The sequence below is a fragment of the Plasmodium coatneyi genome, chromosome 11 (genome assembly GCF_001680005.1).
Source record: "Plasmodium coatneyi strain Hackeri chromosome 11, complete sequence".
Taxonomy (NCBI): Eukaryota; Apicomplexa; class Aconoidasida; order Haemosporida; family Plasmodiidae; genus Plasmodium; species Plasmodium coatneyi.
Genome location: NC_033566.1, coordinates 1,615,966 through 1,635,877, shown reverse-complemented (window position 1 = coordinate 1,635,877; position 19,912 = coordinate 1,615,966). Strand labels below are relative to the sequence as shown.

The following is a 19,912-nucleotide window of genomic DNA, read 5'->3' as shown; positions in this document are numbered from 1 at the left end:
CATGGGAATACACGCGAAATGGGCGTATGTACACCTACGCATGAACAAGCGGCGTCGCTCTTGGGATGTAAAGTATCCCCTCTATTTGCAAACAAACGAAAAATTTCTATGGGACGGAGAAACGCATCCCCGCTTCGCAGTCGGGCAGGAATGCAAGAGGAGAAAAGTGTCTGGAAGTGGGACATGTATACTTGTTTTTCTTTTTTTTTTATTCGGGGGTTCCTGTGTGCGCTGCACTCACCAATTGATAATGTCTGCCTTCTTCTTGGAAGAAAAGGAAGTCTTAAGAATGTGGAAAGTTTCCGTGTTGAAAAATTTGCGGATGTTTTTTAAAAACGAGTTCACGCTTATATCCCTATCGCACTTGCTTGAATTGACATACACCGTGAGTTTGTCACTATGCATGGTGTCATACATTTTTTGAAAAAGCTTTTCTGTGTCCACTTTTTGCTGATTAGACAGTACATAACCATTTTGTTTTTCCCCTTGGTTAATCGATGAGGCTTCTACATCCTCCATGTGATCATCACACCGTGTGTGCTTTTCGCTGGCACAGGTAATGCCTCTCATTTCATCATCCGCTTGTTCTGCACCCCCCTGCGCATCGCTCCTTCCATCTGAACGGAGGAAATCAAAATTTTCAATAACCTCCTGCTGAGCGATTTTTTTAAAAATGCGAGAGTTGTAGCATACGCAGGAGGTGCGCCTATGGACACGTTCAGAAAAAATATTCTGGGCGCATCCGAAGAGGCAGCCCTTTTCGCATGCCATCAATTCGATGTAGTCGATTCTTCCTGTGAAGTGCAAATTGTAGGTAATTTTCACGTCATATTTTTTTGCCTCGCCGGTAGGGTTGGGTGGTGTACCACTCGATGGTGAATTTCCCCGTGGTGCGTTACCCCCCTTTCCCTCCTTCACCTTCCGGATAACACTATACATGCTCTTAAAGCCGTAGGACAGGATGACCCGGAAAACGCAGTGGTCGCCCTGAAACAGGGATAACACCACTATGTCGTGGTACTTGAAAGCGAAGTCCTTCTCGTCCACCTCAAAATTGAACACTTCTCTGCACACATATTTGAAAATTTCTTCTCCGTAGCCCATCGAAATGTTATTTCGGTTGCCGCACCGGAGTGTGTACTGAGCGAGCTGGTCGTAAAGTTCGCGCAGTTCGCTCAGTTCGTGCAGGTTGCTGGTGGCAGGTTGTTCGGTTTGTGTCGTGGATAGTGTCTCCTCTGCGCCAATTTCGTCGGGGCCCCTTTTCGTTTTATCTGCGTGCAACCCCTTCATGGCGCCCCGCAAAAGGTCGTAGACACTGTCAACGGGCATCTCTGGCAGGGAAAGAAAATCAATGTCCGTGTCGTTTATGAGCTCGACCAGCTCCACCGTGGTTATCACAGCATCGACGCAGTGGAAGTTCCTCTTCTCCTGTTGGTCTGTGTTGGCCGTGTCCCCCATCCGGTCGAATGTCCGTGGCGAGACGTAAGACAGGTAGGAAAGCATGTTCTCATTTAGGGAATTCTGTTGGGGAAGGTTACTTCTGTGCGCCTCCAACTTCTTGTCGAAGCAGTACAGCAGGTAAACATGGTTGATATCGTAGATCGTCGGTGGGTTGGCAGTAACATTGCTGCTTCCGCTTCCAACTTGGCCCGATTGCAAAAGACCGTGGTTCCTGCGATAGTGCTTCCTGCAAATGGACCAAAAGTTCGACTCGTATTTGCAGTACCAATTGAAAAAGTTCCTCACCGGGGGGAGGCTTTCCAACAGGGGCAATGTCACATTTATGCTCCTCTGGAGGTGCAGGATTTTTAAGATAATTCCCTGTATGTCCTGACTGGACTTTACCTTACTAAATGCGTTTAGCTGTTCTTCATCGAAATTCTTCTCTCCATATATAACGGTGCCACTGCAATGGCTGCAGATCAGAGGAAGGGAGACATTTCCCTCACGTGTGTAGGCAGAGGAAAGGTTGCTATTCCCTCTGGTGAGCTTACTCTCATTTGTAAGTACCTTCTCCAGGTTACCCCCCCTCAGCTCAGTTTTACTTCCCCGTTTGGACTTCACTCGTTTGTCCCTTTTACTGCTCACGGTATCATCGGCATCGTTTTGGTAGTGCTGACTCTGTTGCACTATCCCTGTGGCCTCCCCAAAGTGGTGCATAAACTCGCGCTTGCTCTCATTCAGAGTTATGAACTCGCTGAGGGAGGACTCATACACATAATCGAAGCCGAGCGATTTAAACAAATAGCATAACTTCTTCTGTGTCCTCTGAATGGGCAAATCATAATGTATAGACAAGGCTGTGATGCTTTGCAAAGACAAGGAAATTATGTTAATTTTTTTTTTCCTAGTTTCGTTTAAAATTTCTACTGCATTTTGGTTTTTGAGAAAATTGGTCTCCTCATTTGTAACGCAGCCACTACAGGCTAAGCAGTCGGTCAGGGATATTTCTCCTCTCTCTTTTTTTTTTTTTTTCTTTATTCTTCTTGTTTATGTGGATTAAGTTTGGCTTGCTCAGGTCGTCCTCATTCACAAGTTGTGACTCGTACAGAAAGGGCTTTATGCATTCCTCCGCCTCGTTGTAGTAGTCGTTCAGATTTTCTAGCTTGATCGCGTTGGAAAACATTTTTCTTATCTCTCTCTCAGCGGGTATATTTTGTGGAGGTTCCTACTGGGGTTACATTTGGTATGGGGTGGTGTCTTCCCCATCAGCATTAGGACACTACGTCACCACTTCGTTTTTCCCGCTTTACCGTGGTTGTTCCTCTTCTACGCGTTCCTTCCACTGCAGGCGCATCGATGCGTGCCCTTTTACTCTTCATCGCAGCATACGCGTAAACAGGTGGTACATATATAATTCACATAATTCATATAATTCACAAACGTGCGACAACTGTGGTGGGCTTTCTCCTCCCTCTTTGGCCAAGTCACACTCGAGGGAATACTCCACAGCGTTTGCCTCTCCCCTGTGCCCTATATAAAATTAAAAGCAACGTCGACATTGGGGGGACTGCTCCTGCGGAAGCCACGTGGAGTTTGCGCCTGGCGGGGGGGTTACGCCAAAAAGGGAACAAGTAACCAAATGGAAGAAGTAGCAAAATGGAAGAGTTATCAAAAAGGAACGGCCCCGAAAATAAGCCCAAAGGGAACTAAAAAAAAAAGCGACGACGTGAGAGCAATACACGATGGGAATTTTGAACTTGCCAACTTCCCCTGCGCAATTCGCCTGAAGGGGCAGGTTCCTATTTCCGCGCAACAACAATTGGGGTGACGCACGTTGGAGAAAAAAGATGCCCTGAATTGGGGGAGAAGCTAACTTAACATTGGCCGAATATGCCGTTAAAAAATTTAAAATTGGTTTTAAAGTGGGCTTAAATTAATTTTTAAAAAACTAAACAAAATTTTAAATCACGCAGAACGGGGGGAGGGAGAAAAAAAAAAAAAAAAACGAGGCAAAAAAAAAGATGGTCGTAAAAATATGCGTGCAGTTACATGCGAACATAAATCTCCAAGTCATCTATGCAACATGCCTACGTGTGCACATATGCATATGCAAGAGCAAACACACACACGGAGGGAGTAGAGCATGGCCAACGTGAGCATCCACACGCCGGGACACGCATATACATATAGGCACGCCACATAACATAACCACCCGACATGGACAGCGGGGAGGGAAAAAAAAAGGAACATGAGGATGGTGAATTCAACAGAGTGGAAATACGCACAATTTAAGGGGGCGTAAGCGGTGATGCAGTAACGGAAAAGATGTAACAGAAATGTAGCAACGGTGTAGTAGCTGTCATCATGTAGGTGTCGGTGGGGGAAGCACGTACGCACGTGCACACTAGCGCACTTGCGCATTTGCGCAGCAACCGCCATCTGCTTAAAATTTAAAAAAAAAAAAATAAAATAAAAAAGAGCCATCGGATGGAAATACAAAATATTTATTAAAATTAAAAAATTAAAGAGGGGACACGCGCAAAGGCGGAGGAAAAACGGGAACATCAATCCGTTCGTCTTGCCATCTGTCTGCCGATCCGTGCGTGATTTTTTGCGTTCAACCGTCCAATCGTCCGACCGACCCATAGTCTGTTCCAATTTTCCCATTTGCTATTTCCTTTGCACATACACACGTGCCATGCTTGTAAACGTCGCCCGTTGGGAATCCTCTCCCTCCTTCAGTCCGTGTTTTGTGCTCACCATGTGCTTTACGCCTTATTGCTTTGCTTGTTCTTGTATTTTATCATTTTCTTCTTTGCGTATATGTTCAGGAGAAAGCTGGCCAACGCCATGAGGAGCGACTTGGAGCAGATGATGAAAAGGGTCACCCTCAGACCCCTGCTTTGTTGGAAGCAGCGCTCGCTCAATTCTCCCTGTGGGGTAGGTACAACGGAAAAAAAAAAAAATAATAAAATAAGTTGCATGAGCGAACGTTCCATTCGGGTTAACCCATCATATACAAATGGGCATATTATGCACACACATGCCACCATATAACGAAACGTTACTTACATTTCTCGTCACGACGCAGTCCGGGGATAGGGTTCCCTTAATCTTGCCGATGATGATCGTCCAGGGGATGTCTCCAAGCAGATGCGAAATGAAGGAGGACATTCCTATGGAAAAGGCACGGATGTTCTGAGGCACGCACACCATAACTCCGATGTTGTGGCCAGGCTGTAGGGGGGGCAACGGTAAACATGACGTGGTGACAACGTGGTGATGTAAAATAAACACGCATAAACGCCCAGCATAACGCATGCATGCTCAGCGCCGCCCCCTACTGGGGCACCGCCTTCGTTTAATACCCACCATGGCGGAGAAGACGAAGGTCATCCCGAGGGTCATCACGAAGGTGAAGAGATACGTGTTGGTAATAAAAGGCATTAGCATAATGAAAGAACAGGCAATGACTAAAATGATGGCGGTCTGAAAGCCGATAATTCGAAGGTACTGATACATTAACGGGTCCTTGCTATACATTTTTATTTTGTTCTCATTGCTATTTATGTGCTCATAATTCTTGTCTACATTTTGTATGTTAAGGTTGTATGAATCCATAAGGAAGCCTCCCAAGCAGGTGCCAATAATAGAGGAGACACAAGCACAGAGACTACAGAAAACGGTGGCAGCTTTATACGATGGGAAGATCTTTAGCGCATACAGGATGGGTGCACCGTATACCAAAAACGACTGCACCATGTCCGTGTGTGCCGTTAGTGCAATAACTATTATTAGGAAGCCAATATTCGTTAGGGTGGTATTTACAAGGAGACCCAAGTTCAGGTGTTCATTGTTTTTCTCATCGTCCATAGATTCGATACAGTTGTCTAGCTCGATTTCTAAATACTTGTTGTCCTTCTTTGTTTTGTCGTAAGATTCCTGAGTGGTACTCATGTAAGCGCCATCGTTTCCAAAGGATTTTGTTAGATACATTTTGTCGAGATTGTTGTTTATGTAGCTGTTGTTGTTAATATATTCCTGTTCTTGGTCTTCGTTTGCTTCCAAATCTATTTCTCCCATATAGACATTGCTGTTTAGATCGCTGTAATTTTTCTTCGTAGAATTAAAGGACCTCGTTTTGTTAAAACTTGTTGCATCGCTTGCTTGGTGCATAATTTCTTCGTACAATCCTGAGCTGCTGTTTGTGCCTTTTTTTCTGATTTCCATATCTTCTTCGAAGGACTTTTGCTTGGCGGCAATATTTTGCGTCTTTCCAGTCTGCTTTCTACTATTTGCACGTTGAGACTGCCCAATGGGGGAATTCCTCCCTGAACTGGCGTTACTTGCGCTCATGGGGGACGGTCTATCTCCGGGCACCATTCCGGCAGGGGTACTCGAGGTCGACGTTGTTGCAGACGTAATCGCAGAGTTGGTCGAATTGATAGCCGAGTTTGCCGCCTCAGATGTGGTGACGCTTGTGCTTTTCTGAGTGATTCCCTCGTTTCCCGTACCGGAATTTGAGCCACCAGATTGAACACCTCCCTTGGGCAACTTCCCTTTGTTCTTCTCCTCCTCCGTTGCATCTTTGGAAGCATCTTCCAGCTGGTTCTCCTTTGACTGCTGCTCCTTCTTGCTCTTCTCGTCCTCATACTTTTTTAATAAATCTTCATCAAATAGGTAGAACAAAAGGAAGAAAATCATGAAGAGGACCCCCGAACCAGTGAAGTACTGTGCTATGCTAATTTTCAGTGCAGGTAACAAAACGGCAAGCAGGTAACCCGTACAACCCCCCAAAGGGAACATTGTTAAGAAAATACTAATCCAGGAGCCAGCCCGATCTTTAGAATATGAATAAATCAGAGGAGGGATAATGGTAATGAAGGCAGCTTCACTGAACCCGCAGAAGAATCTACTAAACATTAAGGAGTAGTACGAACCGATGATAAAGGAAAAACCAGTCATGAGTAAGGCTAACGAATTTTGAAAAAGAAATATGTCTGTTATCCTGAATGCACTATAAGTTGACGCAAGGGATCCACTAAGGATGGAGCTTATGCTTAATCCAAAGACAAAAACGGACGTTAAAAACCCTATGTGTACATCTACATTAGATGTAGCAAACTTCTCCCTTAGGTATGAAGATAAATAATCATAGGACCCAGGAATTATTCCTCTGTTTACGTAAATGGAAAAATTAACTAAAGTTAGAATCGAATAGATAAAATAGAATTTGTTCACTTTTAGCTTCAGTTTGGCTAGATAATATCCAAGGCCAGAAAAACAGCTCAACTTTGTTAGCACTTCGTTGTCAATACTGGACAGATATTCCTTCACGGCTTCCTTATATTCGTCCTGTTTATTTGTCTTCATGTTTTCTATTTTTTTTCCGGTGAACTCTGCGCCCTTGGCGCTCTTGGGATGGTTGGCAACGGCTTCATCTTTTTCCGGCGCTTTCATTTTTCATTTTACTGCTGGGGGAACGCCTCAAATGGGTGTGTATTAAAGCGTGTCTTCGTATGTATTATAGTGTGTGTATGTGGGGGAATCCACTATCCACGGTGAGTGCACAAAACGGGACGGAGACGAATTCACGTCTGCGCACAAATGTAATCAGGTTCACACAAACGTGGGGGAGGAACGAAGGTCCCTAATCAGAATAAAAATAGCACAAAAATGAACGAAAGAAAGGCCAAAACGGCAATGCCAAAATCACAATATATATGTATTCAAATAGGTGCTGCCGTAAGTATGATGTGCAGGCACAGCTTCTCTGAGTCTTCTCACGGTCACGCAAAGGAACGGGGTGAGGCGCACTGCAGCCAGGCGACTAATGCAACACACATCAAATCTGTTTTACAACGCACATGAATTCTGCTTTACAACACACATGCGTTTTGCTTAATTCAGGAATATGTTTTTCCCCACGGAAAAAGGTGAACCCAAAAAAATGGGAAAATTATGAGCTCCCTCCTTTTTCGATCTCTCTCCGTGTGCGCGTTCTACGCACGAACTAATATGCTAGCGGCAACTGCACAGGAGAGGCGGGTTCCCTTTCCCTGTTTACCGGGCCGTTCCTCACGCACAAGTGTGAATGCTAACGAGGGGGGTAACATACATATGCAAATATACGTTCGTATGTAAGAATGTGCGTATGTTCGCACGTAGGTATATACTTATACACTGTATATGTGGATTTATTTTTTGGCGATTAGGCAAAGGCTAAACCGAGGAGCCAAGAACTAGGTGCGCATCCACTAATGAGCAAACTCGGCTGATAAGAGAACAGAACTGCGTATATCACTTATACAAACACGCACAGGTACATAGATAACAGAGAAAATATAAGCATCGACTGTACAATTAAAAGAGAGCGACTAATATACCCGAGCGGAAAAACAAGCACAAGGAAGAGAAGAAAAACATAAGAAGAAGATATAATCAGTTTAGTGTTAGTACATATGTTAGTATCAGCGCTTATCTGCGCGCATGACGCTTTTTGAAAATTGTTAAAAAAACATGTTTCTGACTCTCCACATGAACGTAAAAAAAAGTAACATCGAAATGTTGCCCTTTAAAAGAAAAAAGAAATAGAAAAAGAAAAAGAAATATTATATACATACGATGGTATAATTATTACATGCGTTTTTTTTTTTTTTTTTTTTTTTTTCCTTCCACAAAATGCGTTCGTTCGGGGCTTATCTTCCTCTCGCCCTCTTCTTATGGTTAAAGGGAACGGTAAAAATGAGGCTGCTTTCCTTTCGGTTTGTAAATACCATTTTCTACCTGACGTAGTAATTAGCGCGATGTTACTATAAAAAAAGGGATGGTAAAAAAAAGCCTGCTTTTGTATACGCGTAAACCTTTTTAAAATGAGTCAACGGGGGAGAGTTTCACTGCGCAATTCAAAATTCGTTGTCGGCAACCCTCTTCTTCCCGTTTGAAAATTTCGCGAAGCGCCGTTAGAGCAGTTTCGCTACGCGGGTCACGACCTCACTACAATTATACTTCATCGCACCCCCCCCGTTGAACCTAAAAAATTATTTCACTTCGCTCAGCCGCACTTTCTATTTTTGAATTTATTTTTTTTATAAAAGTGGTAAATTTCGGAAAAGAAGATAAGATGAAGTGGTGAGATGGTGATGCGAAGTAAAGATAAATGTAAAATGAATTGGATGGTCCCTTTTTCAGGTGACGTATTTTTTGCGCATTTCTCTTAACTTTGTTTTCTTCCAGTGGAATAAAAAAAAGAAAGGGCTAGGGGGGGGATTCCTTTTTTCCCCCCTTTCGGATGTCCCATGTTGTTGGCAACAAATTATCGCTTTCCCACTCCGCTGTCATGTGCGAATGTTTCCATTTGCAGTCACATCAGCTGTTCGTCCCACTGAGAGGGTTATATCCTCCTCCGATCCACAGTATACTATCCATGGGGCATCTGTTCTCCTTTTTTTAACCCTCGGTATTATGCCTTTATTTTTTTTTGTACTTTGCACAGCACATGTGGGATGCACATCATCGGAAGTTAGCTCACCGTTTAAGAAATAAAACAAAACAACTTTTGTGCGTTGTCCCAATTTTACGCAAAGAATGACTCCCCTAGGGGGATCGCCCTAACGATGGAAAAACCCACCTTTCGTCGTGTGCATGCGCGCTGTAATGTGTGTCATGAGTAAAGTTCCTTCATGGACTTCCAGTTCGTCCAAACGTGTTCCACCATGAGGGGTGAAAAAATATATATATATATATATGTATATATAATAAAAGGTAAATGTATCCGTGCAGGTGTTTCTTTTCCCCTCCCTCAAAGTGCCTGCACCCGTGGTTGGGGGGGTAGGATTTTGCTAGACAGTATAAAGGAGGTGATCACCCCGGGGTGGAGTCGCCATGTCGGTGCTGCTACGTACACAGATTAGAAAAAGAAAAGAAATTACATGCATGCATAGGTAAAAATAATCATTACGCATTTTGTATGTGTTGCAAAAGTTGGGAGTTTTGCTATGCAGCCCGGGAAGGGGTGATCTCGGAAAGGGGTCCCCCACCTTCGTCCTCATCCGGGACTTTAATTTTTTGGCGTTGTTACTCATTCCACAAAAGATGCTTTGCTTACCTTTGGAAGGGAAGAAAATCGTGCTTGCCTGGATTTCGGCCAACATATAGTTCTTCCGCCGCCAGTCGGTGCTTCCTGCCTGTTCTGCCGCATGTACGTATATATGCACCTACGGGGGGGAGCTCGCAGAATAAGATAATGGCGCTTCATTTTTTTTTTTTTCCCACCCTACTACGACTTCTCTGCCGTTCTGCACGGAGAACCCTCACTTTCTTGTTGCCCCCCGGTGGATGATCCAATACGATTAGAGGCACCGCGCCAGAAATATTTTTTTAAAAAGTTTCACTCTATAGGGAAAACTTTTCCAACGATGAGCATAACAGATAGGGCAAAGGCAATGGAGCGGAAAGGAAAATAAATTTTTTTTTTTTTTTTTTTTTAATTCCGCTGGAAACAGGCGCAACTGTGTTTCATACGGCTCTATTGGGAGACCTACCCAAAGTTGCGCTCCCCGCGGTGGCACTCCTTGATCGGCAAAAAAAAAAGGTGGGCCTCCCCCCCTTCAGCTAAGTACCTCTACAAATGCGCGCCGCAAAAGCAGAAGAGAAGAACCTCCCCCTTCCCCCGTGTTATGCTTCACATTATGTGGCCCTCTTTTGCGAACTTCCTCGTTAAGCGGCAAGAGGAGCAGCAAGCGCCTTCTTCCCTTCCACCGCAGGGGAACGGTCCAGGCGAAATAGTGGAGACAGAAATCACGCAGGAGGAAACGGAAGAGCAGAACGTCCTGAGCGAATTGAACAATGAAGAAGACCAACTAGAGAAGGAAGAAGGAGGAGTAAAAAAAAAAAAAAAGCTGTATGAACTGAACGAGCTGCATCACTTGGTGAACGCCTTGCCATATATCGACTCCCACGACAGCGAACTGGAAAAAAATGCCAAACAATTGGTGGAAGAAGAAATGATGTTAATGCAAAAAAAAAATGAAGTGAAAAATTATCTGCAAGACTTTGACGTACCCCCATCAGTGTACGTAAAAATAAAAAATTCAGTCATGCCAAATGAGCTAAAACGCTGTGAACAGAATATCAACATGGAGAAGCTAAACTTAAATTGCTACAACATTGAAAAGGAGGAGTTGAAGGAGGAGAAAAATCTGAACGAGTGGATCAACACATTGAGGAGGCATCAAATCGTATTGGAAAATATGCACAACGCTCTTATCAACGTAGAGTTAATGAATAAATACAAAGAGGTCATGTGGAGCGAGCACATGAAAGTTTTCACACACATTGACGTCAACCTACAGAATAGCATAAAGTTGCTAAAGGATCAAATCGATAACATAAACAAGCAGAGGAAACTGCACCAACTTAGTTACGTGAATGACTTGTCTGCACTGCAGAATGAGAGGAACGAGTACAAGCGCAAAAACGACATCGTTCTGGAGGAAATTAAGAAGCTTCTCTCGGAGAACCTACGCCTGCGTTATCAGCGGAATGAGGCGTGACGGAGGGGCAGACCGTTTTGTCCATGCACGGCTTCGTAGTTATTATAAGAAATGGTCTTTCCCCACTGCTTAGACATATGGAGCTTTCCTCTTTTTTTTATTATCCTTTTTTTTGTGTGCCACGAAGTAGGACCGACGATATGCGGTTACCCACTTTGCACGTTTTCCCCCTTTTCAAACATACGACGAAACATGTTTGCTTGTTTTCAGCAAATTCGATTCGTTTGGAAACAGCCAACTTTGGAAAAAAAAAATTTTTTTTTTTAATTTAATTTGTTCAAGTTTTTAGAGAAGCACATGCAATGCACCGTTTTCACAACATTTGCAATTTTTACAATTTTTACGACTTGCGCCTTCCAATATATGCTGCGCACCTACATAGGTACGTATGGGAAGGAGCCGCGTCTCTTACAGCTACATCGACACAGACGAGAAAAGTACCACGTGCATGTGTTGTATACATACGAGATGGTCGCTTCGTACATATATGCGTACCTTCACACACATGCGTATAATGCAGCATCTGCGCGTTTGCAGCGTTTCCCATGTTCTTCTGTCCTTCTCCTCGACTACGTGACCATTCCGCAGTTCAAGCAACTATATCTCATTTCATCTCATCCATATGGTTCTTTCTTCCCTTTAACTAAAAGGATGCTTACATAACGTGTCGTTTTACGACGGGTGATCGATCAGATTAACCTGTACCATTTGGACATGCGCATTGCACGAAATGCTGCACACACCGTTTACGATAAAGCCTCCTTGTCCTTCTTTAACTTTCTCTTGTTTCGTAACAACTGTGCCTTCAATCGCTTGGCCTCGAGCTGATCGGCTATTGATTTCTTCTTCAAGGTCTCCGTCTTTTCTCTCTGTATGGCTTCAATTAATGTCCTCTTATTTTTAAATTGGTTACCTTTGCACTTTAAATAAAAGGAGTGGTACAAATGTCTATCTATTTTCTTTGCATCCCTCAATCTCTTTAGCAGTCTCCTCAACACACGTTGTCGTTTAATCCACAAGGTTTTCTGATTCGTTCTGGCGTTTTTGGTACCTCTTCTTTTACCTATGCCCATATGTCTTCCCTTCCTTTTGGCCAACTTGTACAGTCTGACCCTTGCTCTGCTGTGGACCTTCTGTGGCTTCTTTAAGATGAGGCCCTCCTTGTACAGCTTCCTTATGCTGAATCCTGCAAGGGGGGAAAAAAACAAAAGGAACGATACAACGGGTAAATATTCGCACGGCCATTCCACGTAACGCAAAGAAAAAAGAGCTTGCCGAAATTATGCACCATCTGGTTGAAAAAATATGACCCGTTCAGGTAAAATGTATTTATTTATGTATTTTTTTTTTTTTTTTTTTTTTTTTTTTTTTTCGTACTCGAATTGGCTAGCGAAATTTCGCTAATTTCATTTGGGTCCATCCATATTTTATTCTTTCCACACTTCAGCACGGACGCTGCTAATCTCTTCTGCAATTTGAGCGACTGCGGGGGGGGGGAGTAAAAAAAGGGGGTTATATATCACCTAAATGCATACCTTCACAATAAACGCGTTGTGACTAATTCGTCCTGTTCGCAGTGTGACGGGCACGCAGGGGATGCTTCACATTGACGATCGGGCGAAACAGCATAGAAAACAACACGTCTGTGGTTTACACGCCCTTGCAAGCAAGTTGCTGTCGGGAAGGCAGCACGAGCTGGTGTTGCAAAAGCGAGCATCTAACATTCCACGCGAATAAGCGAATATGCGGAAAGGAGAACAGGAAATGATACAATGAAGTTGACTCAGTTGCCCTCTTTTCGCCTTACCATTTTTGCGATAGGAAGTTTTTCACAAAGGTTTTTCTATATATTCCTTTATATTTACTTTAAAAAAGGGGGTCACATGGAACACTATACTACTTATGTACAGTTTCGCGGAAATATAATTCCCTCAGCTCACTTTTTTCAAATTTTCAATTTTTTTTTTTTTTTTTTCTTTTTGGTCATGTAAAAATTTAAAATATTATGAACAAACGTTCAGGTTAAAAAAAAAAAAAAAATGACGTAAAATAAAATAAAAAAGAGGGAAAAAAAAACAAAAGGAGAAAAAGAAAACTAACCACCTGTGGGAGGAATATACGTGCTTCCTTTCACATGTAACGTAAAACATAACGGCTCCTCTTGCGCATACGAAGCACTACAGCATTAAAAGGTATCCCATCATACCGATATATTATTATGACATCGCGATGTATGTACATATGCTTATAGAACAAAGGTGAATCAAAACGGGCGGGGGTTGGGTGCAAAATTTATATGCCGCTAAGCCAAGCAAAGTATAAAAAAGGAAAAAGCAGCTCTGAAATGCCTTCCCGCAAATGAATATACAATAGTAACAGCGCAAAAGGGGGCGCTGGAAAAATGGATCTCCTTTTTCCTGTTACCCTTCCTTAAAAGTGCTTCAGCTTCCCCTTTATTGCTAATATCGCATTTGTGGCAAAATACGTTTATGTGCGATTCTCGCCCCTTTTTTTGGTGCATACGTAGTAGTGCATCGGCTTACAGAGGGGAAATAAAAATGAAGAAGCGAAAAGTAACGCTGCCCTGCCTGAAAAATGTACGCTACGCATGTTGTGCTGCCCCATGGGGGTGCTTAATTGTACATATACTCAAAATATGAGTGAGCCACTCCCCATGCGCGTAGTTACGTTTTTCCCCCCCTTCATCGGTAAAGCGGGCAAAATAATTATTCATATAGAAGCAGTAGGTACAGCAGCTGTAGGCAAGTAAATAGAGATACCTCAGCACAACGGATCGTTTCAAAGTTGGTAAATCAGCCCCTTCGCATCAGCAGCATAATTTAAAATTTTCTCTCAACATGCGGAAATGACATTTCATTCCCTTTTTATGGGGGTCCGTTTATTTTCTGCTCCAAACGAATACCTCCTCCGTTTAGCCTACAGTCGCACGTGCAACTGTATACCCCCTCACCTCACTCCCCCGGAAATGGGAAAAAAAAAAAAAAAAAAAAAAAAAAAAAGGCTTATATGGAGCGAGCATCCTTCGGCGTATTATACGTATCTATTTTTATGTACCTATGTGGATCATTCCAATGTTGTTTCTGAATAGGTTTTTAAAAGAACTGCTGTATTCTACCCACCCCACACGTTAATGCAAATAAGGCCATTTTTCCTCTAATGTGCGCATTCATAGATTGGGGGCTGCTTATTCGTATGCGCGCGGTGGGGAAGGGAAATTCTCCACTGGTGAGTGTGGTGTGAAATTTACTGTTTTTTTTTTTTTTTTTTTTTTTTCTGCCCCACTTCCTATAACAAGTGAGCACACGCTACGCGAACAGCACAAAGATGGTAAGAACAACGGCGAGGTCAACACATGCTGATGATTCCCCATTGTGTGGTATAAATAGGCCCACTTCGTCCCCATTATGGGTTAAGCATGTTTTGGTGTGAATAGCCTTTGCGCACGGGTTGGTTCATTTGAGGGGTTAATAAGTGGCTCCCCACCCCTAACACACACGTGGTTCCCTCATCCCCGCTAAGTGAACAGATTTTTTAAAATTTGGTCGAGGAACAAATCTGTGTTGTGCGCATACGTGTAGTTGATATCATTAAAGTGAACAAACACGTAAACCTCCACCATGATGAGAAGGAAAAATAAATAATCACGCATGTACATATATCCATACAGTTGCAAATGCACACTATGAATAAGAAGTGAAAAATCGTAATTTTTCTTTTTGCAATTTTTAAAAACAATGGGATTTAATTGACTGGGTAAAAAAGTGAACGTCTCGTCTTTTTGGTCCAAATTGAGATTCCCCCCCAAATATTCGGTCAGCATTTTTTCAATAAATTTTTTATATTTATATATCCTATCTTTGAAGAGATAATTGAAATTTTCATTCGCTAGGGTTAAGTCATATTTGAAGGAAATTCGAACAGAGTTTATCGTTTTTTCGAACAAGCATTTGATGCATTTTTGTTCTTTCTTAAGGGTTAATAATTTTTTTTTTTTTTTTATATATTTTATGTGCTCTTCTTCCGTTTTTCGCTTCTCTATTTCGTCCATAATTTCGATGTACGGCGTTTCGACATAGTTCGCTGGGCCTTTGAAAAGCACGGCCTCTTTTATCGTCCCGAGGAACTGCTCTATGCATCCTTTAATTTTTGCCCAGAAGAGTAGCTCCCCTTTTGTTAAGTTCGAAATGAGGATCTGCAGTAGGCAAACGTTGCCACCATGGGCAGACGAGTCAGGTGCGTTAGACACATGAGAAGGGTCTCTCTCGTCGCCAGATGTCCCCCCTCGACATCGGCCACAGGCGTACTTTGCAAACTTGCGTTCCTTCGCCTCACGCTTACTCATATCCTCGTCGAGGGACAGCATTGAGTGGCGCTTTTGGAAGTGCAGATTGTTCAACTTTCTACTCAGATTCGGGATGAGGCACATGTCCCCGTTTGTCTTCTCCACCCCGTCAGCCTCATCTGCCTCCTGCACCACCATCTCATTTTCCGCTCCCCCCTCCTCCGACCCGTCCTCACCCTCATAATCATGTAGCTGGTTGGACTTCTCATAAAAGAAGTTGTAGTCACTATCTTCGGACGCCTCTGAGACGTCGCAGTACACGTCACTTAACAACTCCTCGGAGTTGTAAAAGTAAATTTTTTTTTTTTTATTTTTAAAATTACTGTAAAATTCGAAAAATGTTTCGTTCGGTTTTTCATCCCTGCAAATGTCCACGTTCCTCAAAATGTGATGAATGTAATTCTTTATGTAAAAAAAAAAATTTTTTTTCAGCAGAGTGTACATATGTTTTTCCATTAAATTTGCTTCCTTGTGCTTTTCTGGGGCCTCCCCAGTTGGATGACAACTGTCTGCACCCCGTATGCGCGTTGGCGCCTCCTCGTTGCTGTCATTTTGATCGTCCTGTGGAAGGAATATTTGCTCCCCCTGGGTGAGGTAATACGGCCGCAATTCTGCATCGCCATCCGATGTGGCACATTCCGAAGTGTGCTTTATTTTTTTTTTCTCTTCGTTACATTTCACGCTGAGGAGGAAATTAAAAAAGAAAAAGTTCTTTTCCAGGAGCAGTCCCCCCAAGTTGTTAAAGTTGTTCTTCCTGCAGCGTAGGTAGCTGTTTTTTTTGCATTCAAAGGGGGAGGAGTGAATTGCCCATTTGTTTTTTTTCCTTTTGGCGCACGTGGGGCTGTCTGCAGGAGTTGCACTGCCCCTCTTCATCATCAGGGTGAGGGATAACTGCGCGTGCGCAAGTGCATATATATATATATATATATGTGTGTTTGTGTGTTTTTGCGTGTAGGTTAACTCCGCTTCCGCGCCTGGAAGTTGCCTCTACAAGGTGTTTTCCCCCGCTTGGATCGTGCTATTGGAGCGGCGTTCCCCTCAGGGAAAAAATTTGTGTGCGTTTATCGACTGTGGCGTATTTTCCTTTTTTCCAATTTGGTTCCTCCTTCATGGTAGAATTGCTTACTTCTTCGATTGTTCAGGTGTGCGTTTCTGTGCATTTGCACGGTGTGCACATTTTGTATGCCGCGCATATTTCGCTTCTTTCCCTTTTGAATGTCCACCTGGTTTCCCCGTGGGCGATGTCTCTGTGCAGCATACCGACGTAGAAATATACCCTGTCCGGGGAATTTTTTTTTTTTTTTTTTTTTCCCCCACAGCTTGCACATCTCATGGAGATTTGCCCCCTCACCGTGCGGAAAGTTGCCGCCCAGGTCTGCATACGGCGGAGGGTCCCTTCTCTACATCCTTTTGATGACGCGTCATGTAGCACAGCGTTATGTTTTGTCCCGTTAAAATTGGCACGTGTCCACATGGTGCACGACGTGGAGGTGGACAAAAGGGCGATCCTGTGCGCACGCCCCCGTTGATGCATGCACCTGCATACACATACACATACACACCGGCATACGTGCGCACAGAATCGCAGGTGCGGCCGGCGTCCTGAAGGTTTCCGAAGGGGATGAACATGTGCGAGAAACGGTTTGCAGTTTTGGAAGAAAAATCAACAACAGTAAAAAAATAAATAAAATAAACAAGTAAAAGTAAAAAAAAAAAAAAAAAAAAAAAGAGCAAACAAAAAGAGGAACGAAGAAACCCACTGCGAATAACACAGCACTGCATCGGTCTGCTTCACGCATACCTTGGCTGACGTTTCCCCACGGGGTCTTCTCTTCCACACCCCGACTGTGCATCCGCAAGTTGCAGACAGGGGTGTCCCCTCTGAGATTAATGTTTTTAATTCGAACAGCGGTGTCTTTAATGCACCTCTAAAGTGAACGCTAAGAATGAGCGGTTAAACTGCACAGGTGAACTACCCCCCTTGACTTTTTAATTTCCCCCGATTTCTATATCCCACTTTTTGTAGCGGGGGGAGTCACCACCCACGCAACAGACTCCAGCTGTTACGAGGATTCCCACCCCGATGCACACCCGTAGGAACTTCGCACCATCCCTGTGGTGATACACAGTTGGCTGCTTCGCGGGGAACTGACTTCTTTTTTGTTCTCCCAATTTTGTGTTTTACATTTGCGTGTGCATTTGGCACATGGCTCCTTCGTCCATCGGCGTCCACCGATTGGCTGACTCCCTCGAGGTAGACACGGGCAGAAAGACGCACACTTAGAAATACACCGTGGTGTGCAGGGAGCATATAGGGACCCCACGCACAGGCACCACTAGGAGAACAAGTGGGGACAACTCCCCAAAATGGGCACCAGTGAGGATGCGCTTTTTCCAACTAAAGGGAGAAAAAGAAATTTGCAATGGGATGACGTGTGTGATAAGCACGCACGGGTAGGGGGGTTCCCCCACGGAGTCAGCGTAAGCATGGGGGGTGCACAGATTGGCAATCCCATAGGAGCAGAAATTAACAACCCTCCTGCAATTGGGAGTGGGTCAGATGCATCACCTGCGCAGCCGATGGTGACTCCCCCACAGAAGGCACGCACAGGAGGCCGACTCCAACATAGCGACACCGTGTGTAACATCCTGTCCTTCATGCCCTTCTCCCAAAGATGGAGCTGCAAATTATTAAGTAGGTCCTTCTACCAAGCCTTTCACACGAAATATGCATGGGATCACATAGATGTACGGTTCCTAGATGTAGACATTTTTAAGCTAAACTTTTTGAAAACCTTCAACAAGCATTTTGTGAATACCTTCTCTTTGTTCCTATCCATTAATGAGAACACACGTGCAGAGCCGACCATCAACTTGGCTGTCAGCAACTTCCCACGATTGACTGATCTGCGCCTGTACTGTCGGAAAAAAAACAACAACTATATATTTGAGGGGGTCCACCCGATGGTCTCCAGTCTACTAACCAGGAAAGCGGCAATTACGCAGGGAGAAGTGCATAGAGAAGGGAAGAACCCGAAGGAGGGAGATGCCCCAAACGACAAACACGAGCATGGGGATGGCAGTGCCCCTGGAATAACTTCTCCGAGGGAGCAGCGTGATAACCGGTGCAACCAATCCCCGGTGGATCTCCCCCATTGGGACTTCGAGCTTAGCGACCTTTTTTTGTACAATCGGTACTACGGACATGGGGGAGGAGAGCGTCAAAATGGAAGGCATAACGGAGAAGACGATGGTGAGGAGGTCGCCAAGGGGGCAGACGACCCCCGGATAACCTTCACACAATTGCGGCGCGAACTCATATTTGGAACGCGCAAAGGATCCAATTGGCGAACCAATTTGAGCACCTAGAACGGCTCGTGTTGGACGTGAAACTCAGAGGAGATGAACTTCTCCCCTTCGTTGGAAAAATGACTAACCTGAAGGACATAATCCTGAGCAAGCTCCTATACACGGACAAGCTAAACCGGGCTCAGTGCATAACCATATTTACATGCTTCATTGAGCAGATAAAAAAAAATAATATTCGGGTGTTGCAACTTGGGTTGTTCTTCACTCGTGAGTACAAACCGACTGACTATCTAGACAATGAACTATTTCGAAAAATTGTAAAGGATAGAACGGAACTCACCTCCCATGCGGATAAGGAGGAGGGGGACGAGCTTATATACGTCCTTCACAAGAACCACTTGCATTCGCTCTACTGCCTCTGGAGCAACGACCTCTTCATCTCGTTCGACATGTACGAGCGGATTCGGACCTTCAGGTGGGTCGCCCGGAAAACAGGCGCACAACGGCGTAGCGGGGTCATACTTCCTACAGATTAACCGCTTCCCCACCGCTTTTTCACCGCTCCCCAACTTTCCCCCCCGCCCCTTTAGCAACCTGAAAATATGGATCCTGCCCGGCTGGCGCGCGCTTTCCCTCGTGAAGCAGTAATCCCAAGGAGCGACGCCACGCAGCGCCACACGTAAGTGGTGATTCTCATTTTGTGTGCCTCTCCACATTTGTCTTTGTCGTTCCTTCCCTTTGTCCCATTGCACGTTTTGATGCCATCGCATTTATTAATAACCGTGCTGCATTTATATATATATATATATAATTTTTTTTGTGTCCCATTTGGTCCATTCTGATTAGTTCCCTTTTATTAATTAACACAACACGGGCGTAAGTTGACTTATGCAGAGGTGCGAGTTTGTCGTCGCACTTTTGCCGCCCGTGTGTTTTTTTTTTTAATTTTTAAGATTAAGCTTTCGTGAACTCTGCTGCACGTTGCCCCTTCACATTACGAACGCCACGGATGAGAAAAAGAAATACAAAAATAATAGACGGTTGGTCATCTACCTGATGCAATAAATGGACTTGTGCCAACAGGTGGGGGAGGGATGCCCGTGCTGCGGCATGAGCTAATCGGTTAAAAATGTGGGTGAATTTTTCAGAACAGTTTGTATAAAAAAAAAAAATAAAATAAAATATATGAACAAAAAAATAGCTAGCTGCCTGAACCGTTCAGGTGAAAAGCTATTCCAAATGG

General features: G+C 44.0%; 6 protein-coding genes across 6 annotated transcripts; 2 read left to right on the top strand and 4 right to left on the bottom strand.

The window, feature by feature from the left end:
* Positions 1-237: 237 nt before the first annotated feature.
* PCOAH_00035370 (Uncharacterized protein) lies at positions 238-2,626 on the bottom strand (the record flags this gene model as incomplete). The annotated part of the gene is made up of 2 exons (XM_020060328.1): positions 238-2,457; positions 2,534-2,626. 2 exons carry the CDS (start codon positions 2,624-2,626, stop codon positions 238-240), a joined length of 2,313 nt encoding a protein of 770 aa, XP_019915599.1.
* Positions 2,627-4,211: 1,585 nt separating this feature from the next.
* On the bottom strand, positions 4,212-6,903 carry PCOAH_00035360 (Uncharacterized protein; the record flags this gene model as incomplete). Its single annotated transcript, XM_020060327.1, has 3 exons — positions 4,212-4,376; positions 4,516-4,680; positions 4,816-6,903. The coding sequence occupies 3 exons, from the start codon at positions 6,901-6,903 to the stop codon at positions 4,212-4,214; spliced, it is 2,418 nt and encodes an 805-aa protein (XP_019915744.1).
* A 3,230-nt stretch (positions 6,904-10,133) lies between these two features.
* Positions 10,134-10,997, top strand: PCOAH_00035350 (Uncharacterized protein; the record flags this gene model as incomplete). The annotated part of the gene is made up of 1 exon (XM_020060326.1): positions 10,134-10,997. One exon carries the CDS (start codon positions 10,134-10,136, stop codon positions 10,995-10,997), a length of 864 nt encoding a protein of 287 aa, XP_019915793.1.
* A 712-nt stretch (positions 10,998-11,709) lies between these two features.
* On the bottom strand, positions 11,710-13,078 carry PCOAH_00035340 (60S ribosomal protein L19; the record flags this gene model as incomplete). The annotated part of the gene is made up of 3 exons (XM_020060325.1): positions 11,710-12,183; positions 12,375-12,480; positions 12,805-13,078. 3 exons carry the CDS (start codon positions 12,805-12,807, stop codon positions 11,744-11,746), a joined length of 549 nt encoding a protein of 182 aa, XP_019915948.1.
* A 1,454-nt stretch (positions 13,079-14,532) lies between these two features.
* On the bottom strand, positions 14,533-16,233 carry PCOAH_00035330 (Uncharacterized protein; the record flags this gene model as incomplete). The annotated part of the gene is made up of 1 exon (XM_020060324.1): positions 14,533-16,233. One exon carries the CDS (start codon positions 16,231-16,233, stop codon positions 14,533-14,535), a length of 1,701 nt encoding a protein of 566 aa, XP_019915875.1.
* A 238-nt stretch (positions 16,234-16,471) lies between these two features.
* PCOAH_00035320 (Uncharacterized protein) lies at positions 16,472-19,317 on the top strand (the record flags this gene model as incomplete). Its single annotated transcript, XM_020060323.1, has 6 exons — positions 16,472-16,502; positions 16,680-16,733; positions 17,387-17,453; positions 18,036-18,554; positions 18,698-19,144; positions 19,260-19,317. Coding segments are annotated over 6 exons (1,176 nt in total), but the record flags the coding sequence as incomplete, so codon positions are not given.
* Between the last annotated feature and the right edge of the window lie 595 nt (positions 19,318-19,912).